Genomic DNA, 17,730 nt, shown 5'->3' with positions numbered 1-17,730 from the left:
CGTTTTTGAAGCCTCTTTCCCGACTGTGTTTCGGTGCTTAGAATTCATGCTGAGTTTATGTTTTTCTGTGATGGTACTTTCGTCATTTCCCTTAGCCTCCAGCCCCTTGATTCACTCACTCTTCTTTTCTCATCCCTTCCTAAAATCGTAAGAAGAGTCTGTGGCGCGCAAGTGCAGTGAGAAAAAGTGTAACATCAGCTGGCCTTCCAAAGCCTTCGTCAACATATCGGGCGCTTGGAATGAGCGGCGAGATGACCAGAGTGGCCAGGTATTGCACGATGGCAAAGCTATGTTTACTGCGAGCTCAAGTGAACGGGGCCAGATGTTACGTATCGGTCTCTACTACTTTGGATGTCTTCACTAACTGTCATCGATTACCAACCGGTTGTTTATTCGTAGTCTATCAACGGTTCATCGTTCGCGGCAGATGGGATTGAAGTTAGAATCGCGGGGCGCGCAACCAGGGCTTGCTCTTCCACCAGCTACTAACGCCTAAAACCGCTGCTACAGCGGACGTCGAAGCGTAATGGATCCGCCCACATCCTGCCTTCCCTTTGCGCAACCATTTTCTTCCGCCACCTGGCGTCTAGGCTTCCCTGACTCAGTCAGTCAACAGCTAACACGATATTGTGGGTTATTGCGCCGCACCAAAGCTACGTCCAACTCCCCTTCCGACAACTCGCGATAAATCTTTCCCCCGCGTCCGAGTGGTTCGACAACTGGGAGCCCTTGTTTCTTGCCGAAAAGCAGTCAAGGCATTGAAGTCATCTCCGCGAAGCGTACAAACAGTCTCCGGCTACCAAAGAGCCATTCCTCAGCCACGTCAACTTTAACTATACTAGGTACACAAATCATCGATCCCCAAAACAGATTTGCATCCCAAATTGTGCCTCCATCCCTTTCTATAAAGTACGTATTGAACTTTGATCCCACCGAATGCTAATTCGATCCTTTCCCAAGTTTTCATAGGCTGTTCCCCGGCACGTCTGCGATGTGTTTCTCCGTCCACTTGTACGCTTCAATCCTTCGTGCGCTAGAAACAAACTGCGTGTGCTGACCATACATTGTCATACTGTCGCAACAGCGATGGATACTATACTGGCGCTATCCTTTGAGGACAAGATCCTTGTACACGACCTACTCAGAATCATGAAGAACGCCAACCAGGAGAGCCGGATTATATACTCCTGCGAAACATCCAAGTCGAGCACGCCGGCCAAGACCCTTCCGAGATCCCGTATCCACCACTCAATCGCTACACCGCGACCATCAGCCATACCGACGATGTGTATGCTCTAGCCATGAAAAACACCGATTTCACCGTCGGAGCATACAACTATTTGGTCATGATGGCACAGGCCGACTCCTTGGACACATCAATGGCGTCCCTGGGACAGACCAGAGAGATAATCAATGCCTTGGACAATTTGGCCGCTACCCGCACATACCCGTTGACCGGAGAGAAGTTCTCCTCGCCGTTCAAAAACGTTCTGGACTTCTTGGCAGCAAAGAAGTGGTGCGAGCGGAAGGGACACCAGGAGCTGCTTGTCACACGGACATATGCCACACTGTCAAACGAGCATATGCCACACTGTCAAACGAGCATATGCCACACTGTCAAACGAGCATATGCCACACTGTCAAACGAGCATATGCCACACTGTTAAACGGGCATACACCACACTCCTGGTGTCATACGAGAAAGACCTACATGTATGCAGATTGCTAGATGCCTTGGAGCCTTAGGTGACAAGGACCCGTACATACTAGATAGGTACCGTTTCCCTTTGGCATAAGAAGGCCTTAAAGCCCAACCTTCCTCTAGAGGTTGAAAGGACCAACAAGGCCTTCGAGACCAAAGTAGTTTATCAGCTGAATTGAACTACTGTTCCAAGCCCAGAATACTGCCCTTGTCACACTGCTCGACCAAGGACACCATGCGCTTGCCCAGGCAGCCCGGGACTAGCCGCGTGATCCAGCTGCGCAGAAGGCAAAGGCCGAAGGGTTGAGTCAGGCAGCGGTCAACGAAGTCAACCTTGTCGACAACATATGGCATGGAACAGAGCAGAACCCAACTCTTAACCCCGTCATCAAGAAGAAGCGAAATATGTCCGCGCTGACACTGGCACTGTTCGGTTGGGAGGCTCTGGTAGGTTATCGCGAACGGAAAAGAGGTCGTAGTGTCACGTTACTGACCTTATACCGCTTTTACAGATGGCCGCTGGAGACAGCCAGATGGGCGTACCCAAAGTGTCCATGTTTGCGTCCGACTTTGTCTACCGGATGTATGATTCGTTAAAGGAGAAACTGGAAGACGTCGAGAAACTGTTTCGAGTAAGCCGTATCCTTGTCTTCGTGAAAGGCCAAGACACTAACTACGGATCATTCATCGTAGACGTCAAAAGCAGCAGTCGTCAACACCCTGGCGACTCCTTCGCTGTTCAAATCTGTAGCACAGCCGTACAAGGCCATTAAGGTCAGTTTCAGGGACCAGAAGTCATCGCTTACGACAGGGAACGCGGTAACTTGTACCCCCCGTGCATTTAGACCAAAGAGACCAACACAAAGAACAACAAGAAGCGGACCGACGAGTATAGGGCTGCCAAAGAGATCCTCGCAAGGAACAAAGCGCCCACGTCAACAATTCCCAACGAGAACGGCCGAGTCCCCGATTCCAAAGACCAAGACACCAATGCCGAAGATGGTACCTTAGTGCCGTGGATGAGGCGCCCTTTTATGACGAAAGCGAAGACGAAGGTGACGAGTGCCCCAAGCGCCCCTCGAGTGAGGAGAACAATTATGAAGAAGAGCGCGACGAGGAGCTCAACCAGCCGCGCTTGAACGAGGGGGATGACAATGACTTTGAGCCCCATTGGGACCTAGTTGTCCAGTATCTTGCATCACGTGGCGAAAAGGCGCCAATCAACAACGATGTCGAGGCTAGTACGAGTACACCGGCCCCGTCCTCCGGCTAATCGAGGGTCCAGATTTTATGGAGATGCTTCAAATTGAAGCAACTGGTAGTGGACTCAGTGGTGCTAATGAGCCGGTGGAGTAAGAGGACTTGTAGGATGCTTAGGGGGAGGGGAGTTCGAAGTGTGTCTTTTACTCTCTGCAGATGAGTCGAGAGCAGACTCAGTGGTTTGCCTCCGTACAAAATCTTCTATTATGGGAGAGATGTAGTGAAGCAAGGCTTGAAAATGCATCCCAATTAGCGTTTTATTCTTCCCTTCCTTTCGATGGCTGCAGCAATTGCAGTCAGGGAAATGACTGTCTTATGGACTCAACGGTCTACGATATTGATGCAACAAGTCACTCGTGCAGTCACATTACCTGTGTTCAATTTCCGCCTTCACATCGCTGCTTTGTACTTTCTTCTCCCATCATTTGGTGGTTAAGCCGGCTTTCTAGTACTTAACATGGGTGTGTCAGTTGAGGCTCGGCAGGTATAAGTTTACCTACTTCCCTCCTGGCTCAAGCGCCGCCCTTCCCAAAGAACCTAAGGTACTCTGATAAGGGTTCGATGGGACCTCAGGCTCAACTGGCATGACGTATGATATCTCTGTGTTCTTCGGCACAGGGTAACTGATTATACGCTCATATTCTTGCCCCTCATTGTACCATGCTTCGCAAGTATCTGTATCCGGTAATGATTGACATAAGTGGACGGCCGAGACGCCGTTTGTTCTCACTTTCGCACACCCCCGTGGCACCCGGCTATGTACTCACCCTCTTTCTGATTGCAAGTTATACCCCTCCATGAGGGCTACCAAACCCTGAAGGGAGATCACACTTTTACCCCTCCTCCCCTTCCTTCTCTTTTTTCTCATATCAAGTTCCTCCTCTGCACAAACTCTCCCCTTCCATCAGTACTCACCTTCCATCAACAACAACTCACCATGCCTTCCAACACATCAACACCACCATGAGTGAGGGCTGCCATCAAGTTTATTACTCCCTTCCATCACCTTCTGGTGCTCCAATGTTCTATTCAGTCATTTCGTTCTCACCTTGGCCTCCTCGGTTCCTACGTAAGTTCCTGTCCTTCCCCACCACTCCTCTGTTTGGCGTACCTCTTGCCCTCACCTTGTCACCGCATCAATTTTTTAGACTCACCGGTGCGGCACGTCTCATGCCCTACGGGAGGCGGAAGTAGACGTTAAAAATAACAACAACAACAACCGCATCGCGGTTATCCTCGCATCATAAGGGACCACACTAACACAGTCCACAGAGAGGAGGCCAACGTAGCCGTCCCTGGACATCTGTCCCCGTTAGTTCTGAGGAGAGCGATCGCGTCATCTGCGCGATAGCAGAAAGTCGCTCTGCGAACGTAGTGGCCATGGCAGCCGTGAACATCACTACCGCTGCCGCGGCGCTTCCTTCGAAAGGAGGACCATCCATCTGCACAAGGACAGCGTGCTAGCACAGTTGCTAGCCGCAGCGTCGCCAGTTACAACACTTTTTTTTCAACTTAACTTTTTCCTTCTATTCAACAACATACCTGTTGTTATTTTCAACACCATTTTCGGCCTCCGCTACTGCCGCTGCGCCATAAGAGCCTGTCAGGCGTACTCGTCTGCCCGCCGAAGAGGCTGGACACAAAGTCAATCTTCGAGATCTCAAACCGAGAAAAGCAGCGTGAACGCAACAGCAGCACCACGGGACTGATCACCCTTCCTACCATCCATGTTTTCGCCCAGTTTTGCTCTGCGTGTCAAGCGACAAAGATGTCGGTCGCTTCTTGGTCACGGCGCCATGTCTTCCCCACAGAACTGGCCGCCATAACCCACTCAGTCCACGGGACTGATCACCCCTCCTACCATGTTCTTGCGCTGTCCGTCCGGCAACAGACACTTGGATGTTCTTAAGCCAAATGTCATCTGGCAGATTTCCAGGCCGCTTTTTCGGCCATCACCGGCTGAGAACAACCAGGAGCCCTCGGATCACACGCTCGAAGACTCGTTTCCATTCGTCTCATTCAACAGCGGGCAGCACTGCTCGTGTCTGTTGGAGGTAACGGAATGATACACCACAAGTGGCATTGAGTGTGGGAGTGAATTTCGTGTATTGATTAGGTTAAAAGAGAGAGAGAGAGAACAGAACAAGGAGGACGGAGTCCGACGTGGTTTATATACAGGGTAGCTATGTGTGGATCGTATCCACTTAGACAGAAACGCCAAAGAATGTGATGGCTTCAACAGTGTCAAGCGACAAAGATGTCGGTCGCTTCTTCGCCGCGGTGGCTTGGGTTGTCGCAAGAGACCGACCGCCAGTCTGGGGAAGGTGTGACCCGACGGTCTGAGTCGCGACCTCCCGATTTCCGCGAAATTCCCCAGTATGCTCCAGGCATTGCTACCATGCAGACCGACAAGAGAGAGGTGGTCGTCGAGACGCAGATCCACTCGCCAGCGACCATCTCCCCCAGCTCCTCTCCGAGGTGACTACGTCAAGGGGACTCCCAAAGTCCAATACCGGCGCTCTGAATCCAGGAGCATGCGATCCTCTTCTTCAAGATCAGCGATGCGGCTTGGCCATCAATACAATCAGGCACCCTCATCGACTGTTGGAACAAGACGATTGACCTTCATCCAATCCAAGTCCCAATATCTCCCAGAAACATTCAGGCCGCTCACCAACGGTCGGGTTTGCAAGCCCACCACTAACGGACCCAATGGTCCAAGTGGCCGAGGTGGCGGAGATGGCAGAGGTGGCCGATTCTTCCGCCGCGGCGGCGGAATAAAATAGGACTAGGATCCTTCATTCAACCTCTTGCACCCACTCGCCCCATGGCCCATGCTCCCCATCTACATTGACAACCATCGACACCAGACCAGGAAAGATGGAAGGATCCCAGGCTCGCTATATCCGAGTCTCTCTTCTCGCTTGGAACAAGATGATTGACCTTCATCCAATCCATCCAAATGGTCCATCGGCAGCCAGCGCTGCGGTGATGGCCGCGGTGGTTACCGGGGTGGCGGAGGTAGCTATCAGGACGGCGATAGTCATCAAGGGGAGTGTTCCCCGATTGGGGCCAACGCTACCACCCTTGCAGTGTCTCTGTAGTATAGTTCTGTTTCCTTCAACATTACGGGCGGTCATAGAGTCGAGCATAACTCAAAGATCATAGGGAATAGCTAGTGCTGAATAGTTGTTAACCACATTCTATCAAGACATTTCTCCAACTCTCCTTGTGACTTGTTCTTGTTGAGCTGCTCACTTCAAGCCAAGCAGCGAGTGACATGACCCGTGTCCCTACTCCTGGAGAACATATCACACCACCGGCACGAGAACCGAGCCTGACAAGGACCTGGACGGCTGGCTTCAGTTGATGATCTCCACTGGATGGTCAACAAAGGAGTTGGCGCTCCAGGAACACAAGATGATTGCTTGGCGTGTCGGTGCTCGGGCCACCACGAAGCGGTACCACCACCGCATCATCATAAGCGGTCCCTTCGATGTCGACATCGGACAGGGGCTGGCGGCAGGCAGCAGGCGGCCGGCTTGCCGGATTCTAGTGCCGGGGTAGCAGCTTGTGTTTTGTTGTTGTTATTTTTTAACGTCTACTTCCGCCTCCCGTAGGGCATGAGACGTGCCGCACCGGTGAGTCTAGCATACAAAATTAAGAGCAATGGCCTAACTGTCCACCAAAACCATTAATCCGAGGGCAAACCGAGGCCTATTGCCAGTGTAAATCATGTGTTGCCCATAGCGTAAACGCGGCCCAATACTTATAATCGAATCGCCCAGTGAGCGAGCCGCCAGTATATGACGGGACCTGTAGAACAAAGGAAAAGATAAAAGAAATGACAAAATCACTCCTCTCCACTCTCGCTCTCGCTCTCCTCCTCCCACAAGGCCTCCTCCCGTCTCCTTGCACGATGAACTAGCCTGTCCAAGTCCACCATAACCCTCTCAATGTCGTGGCCATGGCCAACCTCCACCCCTTCATTCTGTAAAAACCCCGTAAGGTTGTCAGCCGTGTCTCCGTCGTTGATGTGCTGTTGCCAGAGTGTCTGGCGCCATGCCTTTCTCGTGCAAGTCCACGAAAAGAAGTGCGAGGTCTGGATTCTAGCGATGAAGCGCTGCCAGTAAATTCCAATAGCAAGGGAGAGATTCTCCCGCGTAGCCGCTTCGCCCGTGACGGGGGAAACTATATATGCCTTTCTACAGAAAAAGGGATGGAAGGGATTCTTCCAGCTTCCACAGAAGCATGTTAGCAGGGCGTCCTCGTGCTCGAAGCGCTCGTAGTAGTCCTTGAAATCCCCGTGGACAGACCTGGCCGCGAGGAGGTGGTGTAAAGAGCGTCTGTCCAGCTCTTTTAGTTCGTCGTTAGGCTTAATAGAGACCCCCAACCGGTAGTCTGCATATGACTCTGGCTTGTTCACGGCCCACCATAACGCGGGAAATACTGTTGTGGAAGACAGTTACATCCTAATCCGAAATCGGCACGTGTCTGTTCTCAACAGAAAAACCATGGTCTGGAAGATCATGGTAAGCCAGTCACTGCTTGTTTCTTGAGCTACCTTGCTGATATCGTGGCAGCGCAACCTTCGCAACATGTAGATGTGGCAGCCGCCCGTGGGAATTGTGACGAACCGTTACAAGCACAGGAGTATTATCGCTGGGATAGAACAATAGAGTAACAGAGTAGTAGCCGAAAGGTACTGGTAGATTGTGATAGCTATTGCTTGCTGAAGAGCCCAGTATTCAGAAGGCCTGGAAGGCCTTCTTTAATACTGGTCCTTCAGTATGCGCCCCCTTGGCCGTGACCGCGGCTCTGATTGGTCTATCTAACTGCTTACATAGGTGATCCCTTATTGGATCATAACACGAATGTTCAAGCTCAATTTCATGTTCAAGGCGTACGCAACTTTTGGAGCTCGCAAAGAAGATTTCAAGCCGCTTATCCGGGTATGTGAGCCTTCCCTCCGTTCTTGAAACTCCCGGGGCTAACATCTTATCCTCGTTGTAACGGTTCAAGGTTGCCATCAACAACCTTCTCGCCTCCCCGCTGATCGCGCGTTTGACCGCGAAGCCCCGTGTTGAGCTTGCGGTAAGTCGCTTACGCCTACCCCCAGCCCGGCTCGACAGAGATCAAGCAGCATCGACTGACAAAGAGTGACAGGCCAAGATACAGAACGAGATATTGAATGGCCAGAAGACCGATGATCTGGCCATAGCCTCCCGGGTTAAGAAGGAAGCTAACCATGCTGGTGCAGCTCAATTATCCCTTGAGCAGGCAGTCCAGCAGCAAGCAGAGCCTCTCCAAATTGCCGAGAACGAGTATGTTCAGATCCAGGATGCCCATTCAGCTTTGGTCGTCATGGAGGAGGACCAGCCTCAACGGGCCCAAGCTGCTGCCGGCACCAAAGCGCCAGCACGACTCTGACGACGACGAGGTGGGAGAGGAGGCCCCGCGCGGACCCAAGTGCTACAAAGGCGATGAGGATGGAGATTCTTCGAACCACCATTAGACGTCATACAGTTCTCTTCCCAAGAGACCCGACTTTTCCTATGCCCACAGGTCAAGCTGTGTCTTGTACTCGACAGTTGGGATGATGGATTAGACATCTGGCCATTCCTTGAGACATCTTGTCCACGCGATGGATGGCAAGTACGTTGATTGAAGATATAGAAGTTCTTTAAGAGAATGGAGGAACAGAAGGATAAGGTACCTCTAGAAAAGGACGATAAAGGAACCAGCGGAAATAAAGGAAAGAGGAGGGAGCAGCAGGTATATCTCGTTCTCCCGGAAGAGAGAGGACTGAAAAGGTCTTGAACAATAGTTCAAGCAACGAGTCAGCAGGGGGTAATACCCCTTCGCGGAATCCCATCAGTCTTTCCTCTTTTTTTTGAGAACGAACTTAGAGATACCTTATATGGCTTTTTTGTTGTTGTTGTTGTTGTTATTTTTAACGTCTACTTCCGCCTCCCGTAGGGCATGAGACGTGCCACATCGGTGAGTCTAGCGTACAAAAAGTAGGAGCAGTCCCTTAATTGTCCACCAGAACCATTAACCCGAGGGCAAACCGAGGCCTATTGCCAGTGTAAGTCATGTGTTGCCCATTGCGTAAACGCGGCCCAACACTTCCAGTCTAATCGCCCGATGAGCGAGCCGCCAGTCCATGGCGAGACCTGTATAACAAAGGAAAAGACATAAGAAAGGGCAAAATCACTCCTCCCCGTTCTCTCTCTCCCTCTCCTCCTCCTCCCACAAAGCCTCCCCGCGTCTCCTTACTCGGTGAACTAGCTCGTCCAAGTCCACCGTACACCTCTCAATATCGGGCGGTGGAGGTGTCTGGGGTAGACAGGGTTGGAGATGCAGAGCTTTTCTGCAGGGCGGCGGTCATGGTCCGTGCGAGGTGTTTGGCCTCGCGGGCGTGGGCAGGTGAGATGACCGAGAAGCGGGCGAGCTCAGCGTCGAGGAGAGTGGCAAAGGAGCGGTAGACTTCCGCTTTTGCGAGAGCTTCGGAGATGAGGGTCTCGGCGATGGACGAGATGGGTCCAGTGGTGATGTCCGTGGTGGTGGTGTGGGCATGACGGACTTCCTCGTCCGCAGTCCGGGCTCTTTTGGCCGACTGCGCCGTCGTGGGGGGCGGGGCCGGGACGCAAAAGATGTCCGGCAAAGGAGCAACCGGTATTATGACCGGCGGCGGTGGTTTGGGGGCCCCGGAGGGCGAAGGCGCAGACATTTTGTCGTTATGGTTGTTGAGATATCGACCGTAGAAACGGCGATTTTGGTGGTGTTAGGTATCTTGCGGGCAACCAAGCGTTAGTACTAACACTTGGCGCCAAGATTTTTTGTTGCAGGAGGAAGATTGATACCTTATATGGCGTTTGCTTTGAATTAGGAAGGATCTGCTTTTTGACCTCAGATAGAGAGATACGGCTCAATTGTAGGAGTAAGGAGTGGTTGTTTTAGACATTTCACCAGAAAGAAACACCTGAAACATGATAGTTGTCGCGTTGTGTTTGGGTGTCTGTCTATTGTCACTTCCTCTCTCATTCGTGAACATGCAAAAACAACAATATATACACCCGCAAAAGGAACTTTACAGTCACCAACAGCCCGCCCGAAGGCCCATAGGCTCAACTGACTTCCTTCAAGTTGTCACGGAACTTCGTGTCGCTATCAGGTCCTAGTGTCCGGCTTAGTGGTGCCGTTAAAGCTTCATCCCATTTCGGAAGCTGTGGAGTAGTGTCGGCCGGGCATGTCAACGACAGTGAAGTGAAGGGTGATGGTAATGAAGGTTCTGCCCTTTGCTCGCTGGTCCGGGCCCTCGGGTAGGAACCTTTATCCCCCGCCAGTTTTTCTTCTGCTTCCAAAATTTCCAAGAAACAACAACTACCATCACCGCTACCGCAAAGTCCCTTCGCAACCATCCTCTCAGCCAACCTCCAAACCCACCTACAATCTCTACCTCAACAGCAATTTTTCTTCTCTTAATCGCGCCTCACGAGAGCTCTGCTAAAGTCGTTTTTGCCAACCCCTTCTACTTCCACCGTATCCCAATCGACAGCCCACACCCGGTTGTTGCTTGGAAATCGACCCAGTATTGCGGAAGACCAAAGGAGCCAATGTCCTTTAAACCACAGGCCAACACGAGGATAATTGGTTCATTCCGTGAAGGAGTCACCGGTGGTATCCTAAACCAACATTCCCAATTGTTGAGGCTCGAAAGTTGGTATTTTGTTGTGGTGGGGCCTGTCCCATCTCTGCCATTCACTGGCCTTGTTATGTGGGTCCATGAGCTCACACCACCATTGTATTTAGCCCTCCACATTTCTTTTCCTTTCTTGTCTCCTGAGCTTAACACAATCAACACACTTCTTGTGCCCATGAGTCCAAGATATCTGCCCACTGCAAATCAAGATGGATTCTCGACACCCTCACAACAATGCGCCTCAGAACCACAACGGCCACAATATTGACCCCCACCTCATGGGTCATCAGAACACGGGACATGGAAACAGTGCTCCTCAACGCGAACCATTGAACCACCGTTCCTCAACACGTGAACCCCCAGAACATGGGACCTTCCAACATGGGCCCCCAGAACATGGATCATGGTTGGCAGTAAGTTACACCCTCTACAATTCAATCTATATTCCCATCTGGTATCCTTCCATGGAAGCGCCTTTTTCCGCTCACCTTCCTAAAGTCCCATTATCTTCTCACGATACAGCTTTCCGTCGCTTGGTAATTCGGCACCCGATGTCGAAGCCCCTTTACACCTCTTTGGGACACTCTTCATATTCTTGGAAGTCCAGAAGCTAACAACGCGACAAACAGGTTACCCGGTGGCCAAAATGCGGAAGGCTTCGAGCAGCTCGATCTTTCTCAACTGTTCGCCATCGACGACAATATCGAGGTTCCACCCGACAACGATGGTTTCGGCATGAATCTCAGCGCAATGGGCAACCAGCCCATGCCCTACCAGGCCGTGGAAAACGCCATGCAATATCAGCCCATGCAACACCAGGCCATGCAACATCAGCCCATGCCAAACCCAGACGGCGGAAACCAAAACTTTGCGCAGGCCCCTATGAGCGCGCCTGTTGGCAGTTCGTGATGAACCCGGCTGGCAGAAATGCCCCGATGAACCCATTCGGTGGACAACAGGTCCCCATGAACCAACCTGGTGGATAGGCCATGATAAACGGAGGCTTTGCGCAGCATCCAGTGAACCTAGCGGGCGGACAAGTCCCGGCGAACCAGCTTGGCGGACAGCTTCCAATGAACGGAGGCTTTCTACAGCTCTCATCGGAACTTATTGTGCAAATGGGCATCGTCATGGCCGGTGTTGCTGGAACAGAACTCCACGGACCATTCTGGAAGATTCTTGGTACGTCGTACGATAGGATTACATGCAAAGTGTCAAGTGGCCTTTCCTTCCCACTGAGTTACATGTACTGACAAGCCCTCTCTTTCCACTATAGACAGCATCTTCTACTTCGTCCGCAATGATAGATGGGCCTCCATCCCCACCATTCGCGGAAACTTTCGCTCCAAGGCTTCTGTCCAAGCCTCCCACCGCGCCGTCGGACCCCCGCTGCCCTACGTCCCGGCCACTTGGCCTGCGTATCTGGCCAGTATTTGTGCACCCGAAGACGAGGAGCTGAGACAAGGTGTCCAAGCCCATATGGCCTTTGCTTTCGACGCCTTCTCCTTCGCTGTGTTTATGGAGAGGATGGGCTCTCTGGAGTCCAGTTACGCCACCGTGGGCCAGACCAGGCCCATCATTGCCAGACTTCACGCCAAGTTGGCTAGCCACGAGCAGCAAGGCCTTGACTGGGACGCCGACAAACACGGGGCGGTGGACCATCAGTTCAACGGGCTGACCATCAGCAATGTGCCTGAGTCGCTTGCGAGCCAGAAGTGGCAGAGAAGACAGAAGGCCTACCAAACTCGCACCAAGTACGGCGCCACACAAGCCAGCTTTAGAGATGCGCCGAGGACCGAGCAGGAGGAAGGAAAGAAAGTTAAAGAATTGGTGGTCGCGATGTTGAATCTACTTCACATCGTCGACAAGGAGTACCACAAGGGCGGAAAATTGAACCATGTCCTGAAGGAGTTCAAGCACATGTCGCTTTACAACTTGGAGTCGAGCGCCTGGGATGCCATGGTACGTTATGACTTCCCTCTTTTCCTTATCCCTCTACAGGAGTATGATGATGGAAGGCAGGAACCTTCGTGACTAACCACTAGATTGTACAGGACGAGCTCCGAACCGTCGCTTTGGGCATGGCGAACGCCGGCGTGTTCGACTTGGACCTCAACTTCAAGGTATACGAGACCTTTGAAGCCCGTCTGGAGGACTTCATGACACTCTTCCGTTCTTCGAAAGCGGCCGTGACGGGCACCACGGAGACTCGCAAGCTCGTTCGGTTTGCCGGAAAACCTCTTGGTGAACTCAGCGTAAGTTTATTACCTCCAGCTGCAATCTCGTTGTGTACAGGATTGGGTCTCTAACATGGAGTGAATGATAGATGAAGAATATGAACAGGAACGGTGCTGAAAAGAAGGCAACCTACTTGGCTGCCGTCGGCGAGGCCAGAACCATAATTGCGGCGGTAGCCCAGGGGCAACAACAAGGTGCCGCGCACAAAGCTGCTGAGCCGGTGCAAGAACAGGACTCGGATTTGGAGCATGAAGAGGATTCGGAGCTTGAGCAAGAAGATTACTTCAAAGAAGGCTCCGAGGATGCCGAAGATGATGAGTCTCTGCCTGCCGCCAAACGAAGTCGCATCTCGAATGACGACGAGGTTGGTCAGTCCCTCTAGGCGTCCTCATGTTTTCCGACTTCCTAGGAACTCTCGTCTTCCGTTCGACATGACACCTGCCCCGAGCTCTCAGCAAAAGCATTGTCCATCTCTTTCCATTAACAGCCTCGGGCCTTTGGCATAGGAGTTAATCAAGTACGTTTCGATAAGTTCCAGTGCTTAAACGAAGGAGCAGGACTTCTTCATGGAAGAATGACAAAATCGAGAGCGAGTCTCATCTGGGGACGAACTGTAAGTGGTAAAGAGAAGGCAATAAACTGGATGGAGGACACTATTAGTTGAAGTCTTCATCCACAACTTTAGCCAGGCTTTGGACAAGAATAACGCTTCAGGGCGTCAAGGTTCGTCAATCCGGCAAAGGGCATTGAGCTTTACCATAGATACCCGAAAAAAGGGCCAAGAGACAGTCCCATACTAGAACCATACCGTGGGGTACAGTGATCACAGTGTCAGTAGGGTTGTGGATCTAAATTCGTGACTGATGAATGTCGTTTGCAAGTTGCGGTCGCTGGACCATGTCGCTATATATACACCTCTACATGTTATTACCAGACTTGTACCTACACATTGAGTTACAACTTCAACGACATCGATAAGGAAGGCCACTCCCAGGTTGCTTTCGCCGATACACCAAGCCTCCATGTCCCGGAGCGAGAAAGGGAAAGAGCTGTAGCAAGCTCTGAGGAATGTCGAGCTGGGAATGCCGGACGCGGGGGTGCTTAACCTGGACTTCGTGTTCAAGGCTTACGACTCCTTCGGTGATCGTCTTCGGGACTTCCGAGGACTGTTCCAGTTCTCCAAGGCGGCCGTGACTAACACGACCGAGACGCCGTATATAACGCGCTACGCTGGTCGGCCCGGCAGTGAGCTTACGGTAAGTCAATCACATTCCTTCCTTGCGTCCATGTTCTTCATGAGAAATTTCTGGCTAACACGCAATTACAGCGCAAGAACTGGAACAAGGACGGCAGCGAACGAAAGACTATCCTTGGTCAAATTGCAGCAGGGACCGCTGTCCAAAGGAGCGGCATTGTTGTTCCTGGACTGGTGGGAGTTGCTGCCCACGGGCAGGCTGTCGCCATACATGCTAATGTTGCACACATGTAAGCCACCGATGCAGAGATATCCAAGACATTCCAGAGAATTGTAGGGTAAAGCAGGCAAGGTGAGACCCGGTTCAGTCAGGAACTAAGGCAGTAGCAAATGGAGGCATTCCAAACCCAAACTGGCTTCTGTTGAGAAGGCAAGTGCATACCGAGAAGTATTGACTAGCACAAGAAGCATAGAGATGTTAGTCAGAGTGTATTATCCCCAAGTGGGAATGTCTTGAACGTACAAAGAAGTTGAGACGGGAGCACGGGTTCTTGCCGAACCACCGAAACAGCGGGCGGAGTGTCGAGTTAAATTGCCGAGGACGGCCAGTGTTGTGGGGGCCGTCCTCGGTGGGTGTAGGGAGTTCGGAGTGGTTGGTCCCCGTTGCCTGTTTGCCCATCCGAGCGTTAGTCAACCGTTGACCAAGGAATGCAAGGAGGGGGGTAAGTTGGTGCATCAAAAAGGAGAGCAAAGTACCTGTCTGGCGCAGAAGCGTAAGAGTCCGTTTCCTTTATCGTGGAGGAGGCGAAGGTTGCGGGTGAATCCCGCAGGGAGCTGCTTTCTGTGAAAATAGCACCGGCTGTGTCCGGTGTCAAGGCCGGAGAGGGCTGTTGTGAAGTGGGTGAGGCCGTGTTCATTCCGGCAGTAGTGCAGTAAGAGAAGCTCTTCTATCCCTAACCCAAGGCGTTTCGGCCACTAAGGAGGTCGGCGGACGCGAAATACTCATGGGAGCAATGGAAAGAGAGGACTGGAAGGCCAAGAAACAAAATGACTGGAGTTTGTGATGTTGGCTTCAGCCAAACTGGGATAGAGGAAGAACGGAAGAATGTCAAAAAACTTGTAATGGGAGGGATGGAGGAATGGGGAGAGCGTGGATAATGTAGGAGTTGTCGAGCACGAGGACTTCCACGACTGCGACTTCTGTGGCAGATGGTCATCTCTCTGCCACCGGCATCGGAGATTACAAGTACCTCCTATGACACGGACGACTAGTGGAGCGGAGGTGGCCCCGCGGGGACACAGGCGCTCCCAGGGCTAGAAGCAGGTGATCGAACGGAGAAAAATCATACGCGAGGAGCCAGGTACGTCTCTTCCTCACCAATCCTCTCGACCAACTTCGATCCAACCTGGGAGTTTCGTCATCCATGGTATGCTACATCGAACGATTAAAGAGCGAGAGGGGTAATCTTTATGAGCAACTGGATGAAAGTGGCAGGATGACTTTGACTGCATGTTCAGTTCCCAAGAAGCTCGTCATCAAGAGAAAGATCTGAGGCTAGAACAGCAAAGAACCAGGCTCAAGGAGGCAGGCACGTGGCTTCAACAACCGATCCCCTCGACAAACTTCGATCCAAGTGTGCCGGTCATCCCACATCGAATGATCAGAGGGGCGAGAGGGCTAATCTCCATGAGGTGGCAGGATGACTTCGACTGCATATTCCCGTGATTGAGGGAGAATTAAGTAATCTGCGCTGTCAAAGAGGGAGGAGCGAGTCTTCCACTCTGTCGATCATCTCAAGAGGCTTCGATCTTCTGGGGCCGTCCACGGCGAACGATCAGAGGAGCGAGAGCGCTAATCTCAATGAAGTGGCAGGATGACTTCGACTGCATGTTCACATGAGGCTCGCCCGTCAGGAACAAGAAGCTGCGTTCCACGGACACCAAAAGCGGCAATGGATCGTCCTGGTTCACGGTCTGGAGCCCTGGCCAGCCGCCGACACCCATACGCAAGAGGTACAATGCCTTTCCTTTCCCCGCTCGTCTGCCTGGAGGTGACACTGACAACTTGAATTGCAAATGGACGACCCCCGGTGGGCGTGCCTGGTAATAGGGCGTACCTTCCTCACTAAGCAGCATCCTTTCTGGTCATTTCCAAGTTCTGTGCGTCGAACCACCCAGCCTGGCCTTCTGACCGTCTCTGGACAAGTCATTCTTCTCGGGACCGAGCCACGAGAGAGGCATTTTGGACTTCTCCTTCCCTCGTTGGTCTGCCTTAACCGGCAATAGATCGTCAATGGTCACGATCTCGATCCCTGACCGGTCCATGGACAATCTTACCCGGCACCGAAACAACAGAGAGTTCGGGTACATGCACGTTTGCCTTCTCCTCACTCCGCTGGTCTGCCTGATGGAATCTTGGTAGCTCGTATCCCACAGTCACTCCCAGTTGCAGGACTTCTTCTTCCCGTGCTGGTCTTCTTGGAAGGAACACTGACAGCCTGCATCACAGACTGACACTCCTCGTTTCTGGATACAGACCGTACCTTCCCCTCAAAATCCTTCCAAGCCACAGTCGGGCATCAAGTGCTGTCCATCAATCAGTCTGACCCCTGACCGGTCCATGGGCAAGTCACCTTCGGCACCGAAACACGATAGAAGTATGGTGACCTTCTCCCTTCTCCGATCTGGACAAGTCACCTTCGGCACCGAAACACGATAGAAGTATGGTGACCTTCTCCCTTCTCCGATCTGGACAAGTCACCTTCGGCAGCAGGGCGCGGGGGAGGTACATCGGCTCTCCTTGCCGAGTTCCTCCCCATTCGTCGGCCGGAAGAAACACTCGCAAGTCACAAACGGACACCTTGTGTCTGAGGCAGGGCGCACCTTCCTCTCAGAATGCTTTCAGGCGACAGTCATCAAGTTCTGTACATCGAATCACCCAGTCTGATCCGTCCCCACATGTCCCAGCTGACCGAGTATTTATCTCTGCCCTCCCCGCCGCTTCTGCTTTTCTTTTTCCCTCCCATCTCTCTATCACACATTCATCAACCCTCCAAAATGATTCCCCTTCTTCTTTCTTCCTCCTTCAATCAACAAGTTCACCACCACTCTTCCATCGTGGTGTTCACGTTCACTTCAACGCGAGCCCCATGACCCTGCTCTTTTTGGGCTTCCTCCTCCAACGGCAACGGCAAAGACAACAGTCCTGGCACCTCCAACACCAGAGCCCGCGCAACATCTCTGCAACTTGATTCTCTGGCCGCTGTACCTCCCGGGCGCCGGTCGTCACTCCTTTTCTCTTCTCAGCGCGTCACACTGGCAGCCGTAATTGCTGCCGGCTTCAGCTTCAACATCCCGACACAAGCCCCACGACGGCTGGCCTGACCAGCCAATGTTCCCGGCCAGGCCCCCGAGACTCCTGCCACATCTTTCACTCTTGTCACCCTCTCCTGGGTAGTCCCAGGCCAATTCGCCTCCGCCCCCTTCGAGCGGTAGGCATCTTTGGATTCCGGTCTTCCTGCTTCTTCATGTCTTGGTGAGCTTGATCTTCTAACAGTTTTTCGCAGGAGGCCGCGGCACGGACTGTGTCGTTCTTCCATCTATCAGCGCTCCAAATGCGGAGCGCTGTAC

The 17,730-nt window shown here is 52.3% G+C and overlaps 5 protein-coding genes across 5 annotated transcripts; 4 read left to right on the top strand and 1 right to left on the bottom strand.

The window, feature by feature from the left end:
• Window positions 1–991: 991 nt before the first annotated feature.
• On the top strand, window positions 992–2,975 carry SMAC4_09627 (uncharacterized protein; the record flags this gene model as incomplete). Its single annotated transcript, XM_066090990.1, has 7 exons — window positions 992–1,048; window positions 1,146–1,516; window positions 1,967–2,149; window positions 2,215–2,334; window positions 2,396–2,476; window positions 2,548–2,704; window positions 2,752–2,975. The coding sequence occupies exons 3-7, from the start codon at window positions 2,108–2,110 to the stop codon at window positions 2,973–2,975; spliced, it is 624 nt and encodes a 207-aa protein (XP_065946644.1). The 5' UTR covers window positions 992–1,048; window positions 1,146–1,516; window positions 1,967–2,107.
• A 2,244-nt stretch (window positions 2,976–5,219) lies between these two features.
• SMAC4_09628 (uncharacterized protein) lies at window positions 5,220–5,444 on the top strand (the record flags this gene model as incomplete). The annotated part of the gene is made up of 1 exon (XM_003342829.1): window positions 5,220–5,444. One exon carries the CDS (start codon window positions 5,220–5,222, stop codon window positions 5,442–5,444), a length of 225 nt encoding a protein of 74 aa, XP_003342877.1.
• Window positions 5,445–9,278: 3,834 nt separating this feature from the next.
• SMAC4_13557 (uncharacterized protein) lies at window positions 9,279–9,695 on the bottom strand (the record flags this gene model as incomplete). The annotated part of the gene is made up of 1 exon (XM_066091461.1): window positions 9,279–9,695. The coding sequence occupies one exon, from the start codon at window positions 9,693–9,695 to the stop codon at window positions 9,279–9,281; it is 417 nt and encodes a 138-aa protein (XP_065946643.1).
• Window positions 9,696–11,048: 1,353 nt separating this feature from the next.
• On the top strand, window positions 11,049–13,287 carry SMAC4_09476 (uncharacterized protein; the record flags this gene model as incomplete). The annotated part of the gene is made up of 6 exons (XM_003346332.1): window positions 11,049–11,080; window positions 11,297–11,447; window positions 11,654–11,849; window positions 11,944–12,629; window positions 12,722–12,922; window positions 12,994–13,287. The coding sequence occupies 6 exons, from the start codon at window positions 11,049–11,051 to the stop codon at window positions 13,285–13,287; spliced, it is 1,560 nt and encodes a 519-aa protein (XP_003346380.1).
• A 700-nt stretch (window positions 13,288–13,987) lies between these two features.
• On the top strand, window positions 13,988–15,367 carry SMAC4_09477 (uncharacterized protein; the record flags this gene model as incomplete). Its single annotated transcript, XM_024655958.2, has 1 exon — window positions 13,988–15,367. The coding sequence occupies one exon, from the start codon at window positions 13,988–13,990 to the stop codon at window positions 14,435–14,437; it is 450 nt and encodes a 149-aa protein (XP_024511743.1). The 3' UTR covers window positions 14,438–15,367.
• Window positions 15,368–17,730: the final 2,363 nt, after the last annotated feature.

This window comes from Sordaria macrospora, chromosome 3 (genome assembly GCF_033870435.1).
Source record: "Sordaria macrospora chromosome 3, complete sequence".
Classification (NCBI taxonomy): domain Eukaryota; kingdom Fungi; phylum Ascomycota; class Sordariomycetes; order Sordariales; family Sordariaceae; genus Sordaria; species Sordaria macrospora.
The sequence above is the reverse complement of the archived record's forward strand: the minus strand, read 5'-3'. Positions and strand labels throughout refer to the sequence as shown.